At 35.4% G+C, this 16791-nt stretch overlaps 1 protein-coding gene across 2 annotated transcripts in view; it reads left to right on the plus strand.

Annotated features, from left to right (window-relative positions):
* FGF12 (fibroblast growth factor 12) overlaps positions 1-16791 on the plus strand; it is a 260274-nt gene that overhangs the window by 64952 nt on the left and 178531 nt on the right. For both annotated transcript variants that reach the window (XM_042999108.1, XM_042999107.1), the window contains exon 3: positions 10758-10861. In XM_042999108.1, the coding sequence (XP_042855042.1) occupies positions 10758-10861 (104 nt within the window). The remainder of the gene's footprint in view (positions 1-10757; positions 10862-16791) is intronic.

Consider the following 16791-nt stretch of genomic DNA (forward strand, 5'->3'; position numbering starts at 1 on the left):
TCTTCTGGATTGACACCTGTGCTGTTCAGCGTTCGTCATGTGGACCATAAGACAAATCTGATGTATAAGACAAATTGGCCACAGTGGATGAGTGATGACAGGCATTTGCTTTCATTATCGATGGTGACATGCTTCATTTTTCATCTTAAGGGAAAAAAAGAGAGAATCAAATTGAATTTACTTGTTAATTATGCAAGTTTTGAACATATCTGAAATAACACAGGAAAGGTCGTACGGTAATATCAGGTTTAAAAGCCACTGGCAGGATTTCTACAAGAGCTAAGACAACATTTCTACTAGCTTCTGTCCAAGAAAGGGAGGGAGCATCGTACTGCTCATTTTGACTATGCTGAAAATTCACCATGTTTGCTCTTGGCCAAAGCTTAGAAGAAACATTTGAAGTCTCTAACCCCCAAAGTGCTTATCAGTTCCATAGGTCAGTAAATTCATTAGGGAAATAAATCAGGCAGTTGTATTATTTGACCAATTGTTTGTAAAGTAAGACATCAGACTGAAAGCACTGAATCATTATACCCTAAACTATGTTGACTTTTACATGTATTCATTGTTTTATTTTAAACACATAGCTGTTTTTGCTTACTGGGTCTTAAATATATAAGATGAAACACATTGCTTTTTTTCTGCCATGACATCTTAAGAAACTTAAGTTAAAATATGAGATAATGATGGCTCAAGTGTGCCTTACTCCCCAACCCCATTGTGAAAGCTCTGGACCACATCAATAATGCTACTTTGTACTTTACTTTTATAGTTTAATACATATTTAAAAAAATATATTATCTTAACTCATTTTTATAACAAGTCGTTGAAGCATTCAGAGTGGACACTAATGCTCAGTGAGGTTACATTATTTCCAGGCACCAAGGTCACAAAGCTGTTAAATGTTAGAGCTAAGGCTCATGACTGAGAACTGTGTCCTCTGAACTTAAGTTCAGTCCTTATACTAGTTTTGTTTCCTTAAAAGCTAAAGTAGGAACACTCACATATTTCTCTTAATTTATGGAAGAAAAGCTATTTTAGAGAGTTAAATTCAGTGACCACAATTGTTCATGCTTCTACTGTGCAATGTACTTTGGATGGAAAAAAAAGCATATTTCATATTCTTGAAAAATTCCTTATTTTCAGGGAAATTCAGGCAAACAAATAAATATGAAAAAGCAGTGTGATACGTGTTATGTAATGCTGTGGAATTAGGATAAGGGAGCAATTCATTTGCCTGAATGAATACTCCATTGTACCCTAGTTTATACGACCACGTTTGTGTTGGAGGAGTTAGGAGCCAAGACTGTCTATCTTCTAGTTTGTTGACTATTCTGTAAGTTCATTTTCCTATTGAAAATGAAGAGGGGGGGAGGAATTGACCTTAATAAATGATAAAAGCCAGAAGTACACATTATTTTCATGACTAATGAAAAACCAATTGAGTATAACCTACAAATATTATCATAAATACCACAATTACAAATGTTATTACAGAGATTATATATAGGGTTATGAAGAAAAATAACCTGGAACCAACTTAATTTTAGGTTAAAATTTTTGTAGGATATATTATTCACACTCTGACAAAGTATCTTTATTGAGAACATTTTGATGAGAGGGAAATGATAATTTTCAAGACAATCTGATATGGAGAGTACACAGGTTATAAACCCAAATATCTCTATTCTCGCTCAGCATCTTCCACTACAAATTTAACTTGGCATTTTAGTGGGTCATAAAATTCATTTTTTGCCTTGCCTATTCTGCACATTCAACCCAGAACTTGAAAACATGACTGTACTCTTTTATACCTGTTCATTATTACAAGCAATAAGGAGTCTGTCCTTAGAAGTTGCTTGGGAAGATACTGGATTTACCTGTTGTAAAGAAGAATTTGTAAGGAGCTTTTTTCTCCCTCCTTCACTTTTTCTTTTCCTCTCTTCCTCTTCTTCTCTTTCTTCTTGTATTTTCATTGCTGTCACAGTGTTTTCTGATGTATTTTGCATTATTGCCACCTTTTTGCCATTGGAAAAATTTGTGTGAACACACAGGTAGAAATGAAGTTGACTAAGAACATAGCACTTTGGCAAGGTACTTTTTTTAGTTCCAGTGTAATTTTACAAGATGTCTGATATCTGATTATAACAGATTTCCCAAACTCCTCATTTCTTCTTCAATCCTTCTAAAACCTGCATCACCCTTCACACACACTTCAGCCTTACACATCCTATACTTCTGTCCACTCAAACCCTGTGTCATGTAAATCTTCTGGCTTTCCCTTTAGATTCCGTATTTGAATATATTCTATGTGTGATAAATAATATCAATTTTTTCTTGCATGCTTAATTCTGGAAATATGACCAAGAAAAGCTATGAATAAGCAAACTTAAAGAGAAACCATTGCTGATTCATTTATTTATTTGGCAAATATTGAAGAGCGGCTTGTGAGACCAGGATGCTACATGCTAGGCAACAAGGATAATAACAATTTCCAGGGCCTTCAAATTGTGCCCAGAATAGTAGGAATGTCAGGAAGAATTACAAGTGAAGGTTTATCCCCTAGGGACCACATCTGTTGGCTACATCACTATTTTCCCATCCCAAGCGTAACATGTGGCATATACTAAGTGCTCAATAAATATTTATAGAAAGAATACATATTTTTTTGAATTGGAGACATTATAGAGATACTTACAAGATACCATATGAGAGTTCAACTGACTATAGCTATGGAATCTTACCCTAAAGTTTAGGATGGCAATTTTCATTCCCTTCTGTATTCACTTGGTACCCAAAAAAGAAGTTAGGACTTTTTATACACTGAAGTAAAGCCAACTAGTGAGATACTTATTTTAAAAGTGACATTTTGCATGTCAGAATGCCTAGCATGATGCCTGAAAAAAAATTAGATATTCCATGAATATACTCTGTTTAGTTTTTCCTACCTCATGCGTTACTTTTCTTTCATTCTCTCCTGACACTTAAATTTCAACCTGATACTGATTGAAATCTTGTAGGTCATAAAACTTATACGATTTGAGGCATTCTCTCAGAAAAAAATAAATATAGCATGATGAAATTAAAATTGGATACAAAAGTGAGTAGGTTGAGAAAATAAATCACAAAGGATTAAATTTTAAAAAACTGAAAGCTATCACAAAGATGATAAAATCTAGGGAAATAATAAAATATTTTAATTAATTACTTGGTGGATGCAAGTCTATTAATTTCTTTTCCATTATTTTGTATGCAGAATCTTTGGACATCTTTTTGTATGGCAAGAATTTCATAATGTATTTCCTGAAAAAAATAATTCAGTCTTTCCTGTAGCATGATTAATCAACAATTATCCTTGATTATTTTCTTTTAATTTATAAAAGTCTATTTTAGCTTCATAGCTCATAATTGGTCATTTCATGTACATGTTAAGTATTGTTATCAAATATGAGAATTTTTTTGTTGTATGATATCAGGGCAATTCAAATCCATTACCTACTTCCCCAAATAAATAACTTTTGCCAGTCATTTATACATTATTATAATAATGCTACATATTCAACAATCACATAGCCTCAACTGCATGCAATAGCAATGTTTATGTCTCATGTGTCTGAGGCGGTCCACAAGCCAGTTCTGTTGATCTTGTCTTGGTTACGTATCTGGGGGTCAGCTATCTGTTGGTTAATCCAGAATTGCCTTGGCTGGATTTCTGAGGCCACTTTGTTATGTTCTAAGTATTTTATATCCCCTTCTTGGGATCAGTGAGTTAGTCTGTGCATATTCTTCTCAATGCAGGGACAGAGGAGAAATGAATAAATGGGGGGTGGGTGGGAATGAGCTCTTTTTCAGACTCTGCTTGCATTTGCTAACAACCTATTGGAGAAAGCAAGTCACACGACTGAGCCCAGTGTCAAGGGATAGGACAGAACATCCTTTTAGAGCATTGCAAATTTATATGGAAAAGCATATACATGTGAGGAAAAGTAAAGAATTGAATGTATCAATACAATTCATCTACTAGGGTTTTGTTTTGTTTTACCATTTTCCCTCATTACGTTTTTAAACAACAGCTTTGTTGAAGTATATTTGACATACAAAAAAACCCTATACATATTTAATATATACAATTTGTTAAGTTTTGATACATGCACACATTCATGAAACTATCACTATAATCAAGGTAATAAACATACCCATCAGTTCCAAAATTTTCCTCATGCCCCTTTACTTCTTTTTTTCTTTTTTAAAAGAAACACTTAATATGAGATATAGTCTCTTGACATACTTTTAAAGTGCACACTGTAATATTGCTAACTATAGGCACCATATATATACATATATATATCTATATATATCACATTTTCTTCATCCACTTTTCCATACATGGACATTTAAGTTGTTTCTATATCTTGAATATTGTGAATAATGCTGCAATGAACATGGAAAGGCATATATGTTCTCAAGATCCTGATTTCAGCTTTCTCCATATATCCCAGGAGTGGGATTACTACATTATATGGTGGTTCTTCTGCGTTTAATTTTTTGAGGAATTTCCGTACTGTTTCTATATTGGCCACACCATTGTACATTCCACTGGTGGTACACACTTCCAATTTCTCCACATCCTTGTCAACACTGTTTATTTATTTATCTATTTATTTGTTTATTCATGGTCATTTGAGGGGCTCTTGGGTAGGTCAGTCAGTTAAACATCCAACTCTTGATTTCAGCTCAGGTCATGATCTCACAGTTCGTGAGTTCAAGCCCTGCATCAGGCTCTATGCTGGTGGCGTGGAGCCTGCTTGGGATTCTCTCTCTCCCTCTATCTGCCTCTCCCCTGCTCATTCTCTCTCTCTCTCTCTCTCTCAAAAATAAATCAATAAACTGAAAAAATGTAAAAGAAATAGTAGTCATTTGAACAGGTATGAGATGGTGGTATTTCATTGTGTTTTGATTTGCATTCCCTGATGATTAGTGATGCTGAACATTTTTCATGTACCTATTGGTCATTTATATATTGTCTTTGGAAATATGTTTATTCAAGTCTTTTGACCATTTTTCAATTGAGTTATTTGGATTTTTGCTGTTGACTTGTAGAAGATACTTATATATGTAAGTCATTAACTCTTTATTAGTTATATGTTTTGCAGATACGGTTTTTTCCTCCCGTTTTTCAGGTTACCTTTTAACTCAGTTAATTGTTTCCTTTGCTTTGCAGAAGATTTTTAGTTTGATGTAGTCCCACTTGTCTATTTTTGCTTTTTTTGGCCTATGCTTCTGGTGTTAATATGAAAGAAATCACTGCCAAGACTAATGTCAACATTTTCCCCTATATTCTCTTCTAGGAGTTTTATAGTTTCATGCTTTATGTTTGGACTTTTAATCAATTTTGAGTCATTTTTGTGTGTAATATAAAATATAAGTCCAACTTCATTCTTTTGGATATGGAAGTCCAGTTTCCCCAGCACCATTTTTTGAAGAAACGATCCTTTCCCTTCATTACCTTTTTCATATACTTTTTCCATGTGGTTCAGTAATTGGGTTTGTTATGGATCCCAAGAATACCAACTCCATTATTTCAGTTTTCAAAATATAAGAGTCAGATTTACATAAAGGTTTAGAATTAGATACTCCTTTTGGAAAGGACAAAATTGAGAAGATGTTTGGATATCATATTCGATGCTTGTACTTTCTTTGGCTTATAATTATAGTCTTCGGCAAATGTTTACTGGGATCTTGAATATAAATAGGACATATATTACCCTGTTTATTCTGTGTGTGTGTGTGTGTGTGTGTGTGTGTGTGTGTGTGTCTTTCTCTCTCTTCTGTTTCTGTCTCTTTTTTCTTCCTCTCCCACTCTCTACTCTGTATTATACAGGTGTGGTTTAGATGTGATATTTGTTTGGGGAGCTTACATTCTAGTTGTGGTTAGGACAGAAACATATTTTTTAAGGAAGAAAATTATAAATTGTGGTGAAAACAGTCTAGATTCAGGACTAAGGCAGCTTAGGAGTGAGAGAAAACACTTGGTATTTGGTGTGTCATGTCAAGCATGGCAGAAGGTTCAGTGTGAAGATATGGGGAGAGCAGCATTCCAAGCAGAGAGAATGAAGTAAGCAGAAACATGGGGTTAAAGAGTAGGAAGAGGAAGATCAAATTACTAGAAGCAGTAAGTAAATATATTAGAGGAAATAATGCCATGTAGCAGAAATGTGTGACTATATATAATTTTGATCTTCAGGCTGAGATGTTTTAAGTTTTTAATTTCTTTTTGATATTAAAAATATGTTGATCTTAAGAAAAAAAGAAAAAGCACTTTTATTCCAATAAGAAGACCACAAATTCTGGAAATGTGTCTTTTCATGACCCTTATAATCAATAACATTTGATGAATGTAAGATATGTACATATAACTGGGGTAGAAATTGCAGAGACCTACCCTGAAAAGTCTTCCATTTTAGGGATGGAGACAGATGTGTAAACAAATGGCTATAATGCCCTGTCTGAAATGCTATTATAAAGATATACTGATGAATTACACAATTATGGAAAAGGAAACAGCCATCTCAAGGGTTTGGGTAAAACTTGTGGTGCAGTTGAATAGTAAAGACAGATCTTCAAAAAGAGAGAAGAAAAGAAAAGAAAAGAAAATTTAGCCTACTTAAAGATCAAGGGGGGACTTGGGAAACGGGGAAACTCTATAAAGCTGGTTTTGGTGAATGGAATGCGTGAGTAGCAGGTGATAAACTGGAAATGCCATTTGAAGCCATATTGCAAAGGGTGCTGAGGGTCAGAGTAGAAACTTTGGATCCATCCATAGTCAGTGTAGAGTACCTAGAGGTTGTAAGCAGGAAAATGGCATGAGTAGATTCCAGGGACTGGAACAATGGTGTGGCCCAGTTCCTATGAGTTAGGGCTGTGGCTTCGAGGGTGGAGAGGAAGACTGGAGACACGGGAGGAATTCTTGTGAGTAGCAGAGGGCTCCTGTGAGTTACAGCCTGTGCACTACAATGAAGATAAATAATAGATAAGAGTAAGTCATTTGCCACTTTTCAAGATTTTAGGAGGCAGATGCAGACCTTCCCAAAGAGAGTAGTTTTTAGCTTTTACCACTAAAAATTTAATTCCAAAATGTTTACTGATTTTTTTATAGACTTGCTAAATCTCCCAAAGCATACCATTGAAAAGCCATTATCACTTTCTGGTTTGCGTAGAACTTTCACAGTTTCTTGCTTTTGTCCCTGCCTGGCTTTAGTAATTTTCACACTGTCCTCAGGTATGAAAAGTTTTCTAGTTGCTTTGTTATGACTGTTTCAGTTAGATGGATCAATATTCTTAGCATTTGTCCTGAGAAATCTTTAGGTGAGAAAGATGTTCTGCACAATGTTGGCTTTCATTGTTCTTTCTCATAAGAATTTTCACTGAACTTAATATTTTCCAGTAGTTGCATTTATTTACAATGTATAAATACCTTCCTTTAGCTGGTACCTTACATATTCACTCTGCTTCCTTTATCAGTTAGGATTATGGTTGGCTCCACATTACACAGACTAAAATAACAAGGCCTTATTTTTCTCCCATAAAAGCCAGACCCTAGGTAATTGCTGGACTGGTGCCATTGCTCCCCAAAGTCCTCGGAGACCCAACTCTTTCCAGGTTGCCTACCACCACTCCCTGGGGGGGGGTAGTCTTTGTTTTCATGGTCTCAGATGATCCGGCCACCACGCCCCCATCCCAGTCCACACAACAGTAAGGCAGATGGTTGAGAAGAGGGCGAAGGAAACTTATAAGCTATCTTTTTTTTTGAGTTTATTTGTTTTGAGAGAGAGCAAGTGTGAGAGTCAGGGAGGGGCAGAGAGAGAAGGAGGGAGAGAATCCTAAGCAGGCTTCATGCTGTCAGCATGGAGCCCAATGCAGAGCTCAATCCCATGAACCACAAGACCATGACCTGAGTAGAAATCAAGAATGAGACGCTCAACCAACTGAACCACCCAGGCGCCCCCCCCACAAGCTGTCTTTAAGGAAAGAGTCTTCAACTATGCAGAGACCCTTCTGCCAACATCTCTTTGGCCATTACTGAGTCCACAGCCATAGCCAGCTGCATGGTATGTACGGAAAGGTAGCTAGTCTTAGACTTTGTGAAAAGGCAAGAATGGATATTAGGAGAAATTAAACTTAAAAACAAAGAAGGAGGAAACACATGTGAGAGAGCCAGAAAACTATTGTTCAGGTAGAGTTTCACTTGGGTTACCACATTGAACCTATTTGTCTTCCTAAAATTAAGATAATCATTCTGTCCTAAATGATCCATAGTGTTTGTGGTTGAGGGTCAAATACAGTGATGAATTTATCAACACTTTGAAGATTAAGAGTTGCACAAAAATGAAGTATTATTTTTTAAAGTATTAAACAATTCTGAATATAAACTCAATAGATACCAGTGAGATGATGTCAGTTTTTACATCATGCCCTAAGGTAACCTTATTTGACAAGCAGAAGACATATATTAATGACAAATAACTCTTATATAGAGAGAACACCTCTCTGTTTATGAAACACTTTTAAGAATTTGATAGTACATTTGATTCTTCTATAAATACTCTGCAGTAACAATTATTATGTTCATTTTACAGATAGGAAAATAAAACAGAGGTTAAATGAATGGCTCAAAGCCATGTAGCTTCTGAGTGGTTACTTTAGAAACTATGTTGTCTGCAAACCTCACACTTTTTTTGTAATCTGTTGCTGCTCGAATCTTTATGCGTCACACTTCTTGTTTTCCATTTGGCAAAGTTTAGATATCTAAGATTAGAGTGACAGACATTCGGATGTTTATCCCTACTTTATCTATGTGGTATTCATTCTCACTTATCCCTAGTATGAATCAAATCTTCCCATCTACTGGTCTACACATACATTATCTTCCAGAATCACCTAACCTCCGGTCCCCCTAAAATGTTTTTCTGTTCTTGACTTACTCAAATTCTGCCCTTTCTTTGTGTCAACCTGGGTCCCATATTCCATGTGAAACATTTCCTGAATATTTCAGGCCACACAGATCTTCCATTTTCCTGAACTTCTGTAACATAGAAAATATATATAGAATGCATATATTATATTTAATTATAGAAATAAATTATACACTGTATCAGATTATTCCATATGTCTTAGCTTTCTCTCCCCAAGTAGACTTTAAGGTCTTGTACTTCTTAAGTTATTTCAGTAGCACAAGGACAGTGTGAAGAACAAAAACAGTTCACATTCAAATTGAGATGGCTAATAATTCTTGAGCATCTTCTAAGATTTAGTCTCAACTGTCATGACAAATGAAGAAACAGGTTCAAAGAGGCAAAGGGACTGGTCCAATGTCAAGCATCTAAGAATTGAAACCTGCTGTAGTAACCTGTGGTCTAAGTCTTGATCCTCTATACCCATCAACTGAACATTTGACTGGAAGTCAAACTGTGTGTGTGTGTGTGTGTGTGTGTGTGTGTGTGTGTGTATGAGTGTGTGTGGTTAGTTAGCTTACCATTCTACATTGAGAAAAGCCCAGAATAATCAGTCATTCCAGGTAGCCCTTGGTTTGATTTACATACATCTTAAATTCAACACTAAGAAGATGACCAGAACTGATGAAAATTTTATCAGTAGAAAAGCAGGATAAAAATTTCCAACTAAACTAGAATGTTAAAGTGAGCTACAGATATATTCTTTTATGCATGAAGCTGTGAGATATTTAGTTCATAGCCATGTTGCATCTGTAGTGCCTAACTATATGATTACTTTCTTCCCTTATGTATTACAAATTATTTCAGGGAAGGGACAATGTTAATGCTTATGCTCATTTTGTAATCAGAACAATAACTAGAGTAGTGCTAGGAAGATGTAATTCATCAAAATATATTTTTGGAAGAAAAACAGATTATCTTCTTATTTTTCTTTCTGGTATTTGAATACCTTATCCAAGTAGACATATAGATTGTTCAGTGATGGACAACCGAAATATTTAAAGACCACAAACCTGTTCTCATTTCATCACGGGATACTGAATTCAGTTTAACAAGTTAATTTTTAATGGTTTTAGTGGTTTTGTGCATGTATTTATACATGTGTGTGTGTGTGTGTGTGTTTTCTGAGATATATGTCTATTACAGCTTAAGCTATCAATTAGAGATACATCTGTTTACATATCTACATTTACATGGAAAATAATTGAACTATAAAAAGAAATGCTCTCATTCTACCAATGTAGCTAAGAATGAGTCAGTGATTTTTATGTTTATCTTCTGTATTCAAGACAATGTTCAAGACAACAGGGAAAAATCTGAAAACAAGAAGCTTTGGCATAGGTTTTAAAGGTCATGTTTTATTATTACATATGACGGCAATTATGTTTTCCACTATTGAGAATGTTTTGGTTCAAATTATTTACTTGTTTGAAAAATCATATTATACTGTTTGAATATGTGTTCATTTTGTGAAGCAAAAACGTGGGGCCCTTTGAGACCTTCTAATGTCACCCCTTTATTACAGATGAGTTTATTTGATTTACCTGAGGTCGCATAGGTAATTAAAAGTGGTGCAAAGATAAGAAGCTTGCTCTCCCCACCCTTAGACCTCTTCAGTCTCCCTCTCTCTCCCTACTAATTTCAGTTCATAGGTTTGAATTCTCAAAAGAGTCCTCTTAAGAAGCAGAATGATTTATTCAAAAGGTCACTGATTTTTTCCTCTCTGTCTTCTTTTTCCCTCTTCAGCCCTCTTCAATCTAATTCCCGTGGGCCTGCGTGTGGTGGCCATCCAAGGGGTGAAGGCCAGCCTCTATGTGGCCATGAATGGTGAAGGCTATCTCTATAGCTCAGTAAGTACCTTGGAAAGTGTGCACGTGCATGTGCTTGTGTGCACACATAAACTGGTGTTGACAGGTAGTGGAGTAACCATTCTTTTATGGAAGAAAATTAGAAGTCGAAGTCATTTTATATTTTCTGACCCAATGTCAGGATTTTATTAAGATTTTATAATTTACAATGCAAAGGATCATGCCCTGTTGAGAAAGACCTAGTTACTGTCTATGCAATATAAATTCTCTTTGTCTGGCTTCCACTTCTAGAGGATAATTGATCTTTTGAATTTTACAGTTCTGTTTAATTCAAGGGGTAAGACGGGTTTTCCTTTCTCCTATTACTTCTCCTGTAAGCACAGAGGATGGCTTATGCAGTTAAATTCTTCAGAGAGTCTTTTGTGTCCTGTTGTGGAGAAAAACTTTCAGAATAGGTTGTGTTTTGTTTATATTGAATAAATCTTTTCAGTACCTAATATATCAGATTCCTGGCATAACTCGTCACTTCAAAGATGATGTGAATTTATGGAATGAGGTCTGGATTAGGAGCTGGACATTTGAGTTTTATTTATATTTCAGTTACTATTTCTCTTTGGACAAGTTACCTCCCCCTCTTTGGCTTAATTTCTGGACCTTTAAAGTGAAGGTGTTGGACACTGGGTTGTTTAACATCTCTTTTATTTCCAAAACTGACAAAATTAGGTAGTATCAGTAGCTACATTATGAGCACTGACATATTGTAAAGTAGTTAACTCTCCTCTGATGCCTGTCTGACTCTCAAGATAATAATTTATGTATTGGGAAAATGTGACTGCACTGAATAGATAGATATAGATATAGATATAGATATAGATATAGATATAGATATAGATATAGATATAGATATCTATATCTGTTCTCTCATAAGGAAATAGCCTATTTGAAGTTCATGAAGAGATATCCTTGAAAATGGAAGTTCTACTTACTAGATTCTAAATTAAATATTAAATTGTTTTTTAAACTTTTTTCCATATTCAGTTGAATGAATCTCTGCTGTACTATGCTTGTTTTTAGTAATACATCTGCCATTCATATTCAGATTTTTAAAGTTACTGTTTTATTACCGAGCATACTCAGATCTGAATTTGCATTAATATACTAGATGTGTACATACATATTATTTCAACAGTACTGCTCAATATAATACTTACAGGTAAACACATTTTTGGTTAAAACAAAAATGATCTTTCATTTTTAATGTGACATAATTCTAACAGTTCTTAATGTCCAGTTATTATGAGTTTATATTTTAAATATAAGAATTAAAATAAGCAAAAAAGATAAAAGCTTGTTGTTTTGAATAATTCTAATTAGTTAAACTTAAAAAAAATGTTTCACTGTAGTACAAACTAAAACATGGAGATAATCTTAGGATAGTATTGACTTTAGGGATTTAACCAGTCATCAAGTAAAGAGCCAAAACTATCAGTTATGCAAAAAAGACGGAGTTCAGATCTTTGGACCAGAGTTTATTTCCAAAGGTTTTAGAAGAAGAAAAACACAGAAAGTCTGACAACAGTACTGTAGGCAGAGCACAGTGTGTAGGAGCCTGTGCGTGTGTGTGTGCGTGTGTGTGTGTGTGTGTGTGTGTATGTAGGGGATCCGAGTGTAGAGAGATCTCCCTTGTTGGGTGCAATCTCAAAGTTCCTGAGAGGAGCCTGGATATTCAGTAGGAGTTAAGTAAACTGCATACTCTGAAGCAGGTTCAGAAATGCATTCTTTTTATCATTCTTGCTCAGAATTAAGGGTAAGGCACAGAGGTCTTGAGCCCATAGGAGGGGTTTCAAGAAATTCCTGATTAGATAATTTTACTGTGGGTGCTTTTTTGTAAAGGAGTAAATGCCTTAGACTGCCAATAATTACCTGGTGAGTTACCTATTTGGGGTAACCACATACTCAATTTCCTTTTCTTTTATTGCTTCATACCAAGAATCACCTAATTTCTCCCTTCTTATGGTAGAGGCTACTGAGAACAATTTTCCTTTGATTATAAGTATGCCATTGCTGACAAAAATCATCAGGATTCCTACTTTCAAAATCATCCTCTCTCTGGATAGAACTAATAGGAGTAAGTGTTGGTATTTAATTAATCTGATTTAATTTAATTTTTTAAATGTTTACTTATTTTTGAGAGGGGGAAGGAGCAGAGAGAGGGAGATGCAGAATCCAAAGCAGACTCCAGGCTCTGAGCTGTCAGCACAGAGCCTGATGGGGGCTTGAACTCATGAACTACAAAATCATGACCTGAGCTGAAGTCTGACACTTGACCGACTAAGCCACCTAGGCACCCTGGTGTTTAATTTTAAACAGTAGGCATAGGCCTGAGGCTTTCGTTATAAGACTAGAGAGAGCTGATCCTGGGGTAAGCAAACCTGAAAAAGAATTGAACATCAAGGCTCCATCACAAACACAGTACTGCTCAGCTATGTGGTATGCCTCAGCAGGATAGCACCAGCACAGCCAGGAGCCTGGTGGTGAGTTAAAAGCAGGTTATTAACACAAGTTTTCTTGAGGTGTTTTGGTGTATATAAAACTTGTGGGTTTTTTTTTTAAAGTCGTTTCCTATTTCATTCATGTTAAACAGTATAGTTAGGCACATCAACAGGGGCCATATCTGGTATGTGGCAAGGACAGGGGGCTGATGTGTGGCTGCAGCCAAACCCAACAGGTCTTAAAGAAGCTACTTAGAGTCCCAGCGGTGTGTCATTTACCTGGTTTGCGTTCATTTTAAAACTAGGAATTAATTCCCTTGTGACTTCTGATTTCTTCCTGTCACCAGGAGACAGGAAAGAGTAGTTAAAATGGAGTGACTGCTGAGTAGCATAGAGCTAAAATGTAAAGATCCATTCTGAAAAATCTGTTTTGATAGCTGAATTTAATTCATGTGCATTTAGTGAGATTGTTGATGCATCTGGATTTGTTTTTGCCATTGTAGTTCATATTTTTTCTTTTGCTTCTGTGTTCTTTATTTATTTCCTTGTGTTGACACTTTTTCTCTATTCTATTTTTATTCTTCCACTAGTTTGTAAATGTAGCTTATGATTCTGGCTTTAGTGATTTACCCTTATTTTTTAATATGCGTTTATAAGTATATAAGATTATATATACTCATTATATATGCTCAATATTTTTTTGTTTCTGTCTGCATTCCAAACAGCTGGTTGACCTTAGGATGTCGTCTTGCCTAGTAAACACCACCACCCTTCTTGCCAATTTGATTAGTGAAACTTTAAAATAAAATCATATGCATGATTAGTTATTATTCTACAGATAATAGTTAAATTTACCAATCTTTAAAATAATTTCTATGCATATAGTTTTTGGTTTTGTGTATGTATCAAATTTGGCCCAAAGAAATCTTTGTTTTGGATATGAGGTCTATGTAGGTGGTGAATTCGCTTTGTCCTGGTGTCCATGAACATGCCTTCTTTTTGCTTTCAATCATAAATTATAGTTCAGATTGTTATAGGATTCTAGTAGACCTGTATTTTTCCCAGGACTTTGAAAATTATACTCCATTGGTTTCTGACATCTATTGTTGAATATGAGAAGTTTACCATCAGTTTAATATTCTTTCCTTTGTAGGTAATCTATATAGGAAAAAAAATCTCTTTATGTTTCATGTTCTGCAAATCCGACTATAATATCTTGTTGTGAATCTATCTTTTTTTTCCTACTTGTAACAATACAATTTTAATAGGCCATAGTCACAATGCAATATCTGGCAAAAGTTCTATTACATGACTGAAACTCAATTTCAAGGGTTTTAAACTATTTTTTTTATTTTTTTATTTTATTTTTTTTTAATATATGAAATTTATTGCCAAATTGGTTTCCATACAACACCCAGTGCTCATCCCAAAAAGTGCCCTCCTCAATACCCATCCCCCGCCCTCCCCTCCCTCCCACCCCCCATCAACCCTCAGTTTGTTCTCAGTTTTTAACAGTCTCTTATGTTTTGGCTCTCTCCCACTCTAACCTCTTTTTTTTTTTTTCCTTCCCTTCCCCCATGGGTTTCTGTTAAGTTTCTTAGGATCCACATAAGAGTGAAACCATATGGTATCTGTCTTTCTCTGTATGACTTATTTCACTTAGCATCACACTCTCCAGTTCCATCCACGTTGCTACAAAAGGCCATATTTCATTTTTTCTCATTGCCACATAGTATTCCATTGTGTATATAAACCACAATTTCTTCTATCTTAAATTACATTGTTAGAAATTCAGAATGCACTTTTAATAAAAAGATGCATATTTCTTCAGTTATGAGATATTTTAACTCTTAACCCATGTACATTTCACTTCTCTATCTTGATGCTGATAATGCTCAAAACGACTTATGTTAGAAACTCAAATTTACCTACTCTAGAATTAATGCCATCTAATTTGTGATTTCAATCACTATGTATTTTTCATTTTTGGATGTCTAATGGTTTCCAAGTAATATCTACCTGATCTTGATTGATTTCTTCCTATTTTTACTATCTGTTCTTTTTATAGAAAGTTATTAACTCATTTATCTCTCTGAGCATTCTTATAATACTTTGTCAGACTTCCCCATACATTTAATTTCTTTGGTAGTCAAGTTCATAGTTTAATCAGTGATTTTGTTGGCTACCATTTTTAAAATTAGTTTGAAATTATTAGAATTCAGAATTCGTTTTTCATGTGGTTGTTATTTGGTCTGAAGGAACATTTCGCTACCCCGGCTCCTTGATCTTCTTCCTCTAAGGTCTGCCCTCACTTTCTAGTGATTTTTGTTGTTGCTGTTGTTGTTGTTGTTATTGTTGTTGTTGTTGTTGTTGCTATCCAGCCTTCAGTGGCCCTAGTTTAGAATATTTGAGTCATTTCAAGGCTTCTATCCAAAGGTAACATTGGAGTTAGGGAAGGGGGCTTGGGCGAGGTTTTGGCTAGGTCTAGTCCCTTTCATTGTGAGGCTGTGTCTATTACTGGTTCTACTCTAAAACACGATCAGCATTTTTATTTCAGCCTTTTTAGAGTTGGAGAGGAAAACTATCCCAGCCACTGGTGGAGCAGGTAGCCTGGCTGCAGTCCCCATCCTCCACAGAGGGCTTTTGTTCCCATGGACTTGATCAGAGGCACACCACCAACTTCACGATATGGAGCTTTGCAGCTATAAACTGCTTAGTGTCTTCCTACATTCCATAGGGATACTTAGCTTGCTTTGAACCGGGTTATGTCATTTAGATCTTACATTTTTATATTTTATTCATCATTGCCATCTATTTCGAGCAGTGTGGGTGCCAACATAGTCTGAACTCGTGCTTTTTTCCTCCTCTTTTTAAATTAAAAAAAAATTATAGTAGAAACATAAAATTTACCATCTTAACCATTTTTAAGTATACGTTACAGTCGTGTTAACTGTGCACACATTGTTGTGCAACAGACCTCTAGAAATTTTTCAACTTGCAAAACTGAAATTCTGTACCCATTATCAATAATTCCCCTTTTCCCCTTCCCCTCAGTCTCTGGCAGACACCTCTCTACTTTCAGTTTCTGAGTTTGACTGCTTTAGATACCTCATATAAGTGGAATCACATAATACTTGTCTTTTTGTGATTAACTTATTTCATTTAGTGTAATGTCTTCAAGGTTCATCCATGTTGTAGCATCTGAAAAGATTTCCTTTTTAATTGTTTGAGAATCCTCCATACTGGATCCCACAGCAGCTGCACCATTTTGCGTTCCTAACAAGTGGACAAAAGTTTCAATTTTTCCATATCCTTGCTAACTTTTATTTTTCCTCCCTCCCTCCTTTTTTCTCCTTCCCTCCCTCTCTCTCTGCCCCCCTTTCTGTTCCTTCTTCCTTCCCTCCCTTTCTTTCTTCCTCTAACTTCCTCCCTTTCTTTCTTTCTTTCTTTCTTTCTTTCTTTCTTTCTTTCTTTCTTTCT

This window comes from Panthera tigris, chromosome C2 (genome assembly GCF_018350195.1).
Source record: "Panthera tigris isolate Pti1 chromosome C2, P.tigris_Pti1_mat1.1, whole genome shotgun sequence".
NCBI classification, from domain to species: domain Eukaryota; kingdom Metazoa; phylum Chordata; class Mammalia; order Carnivora; family Felidae; genus Panthera; species Panthera tigris.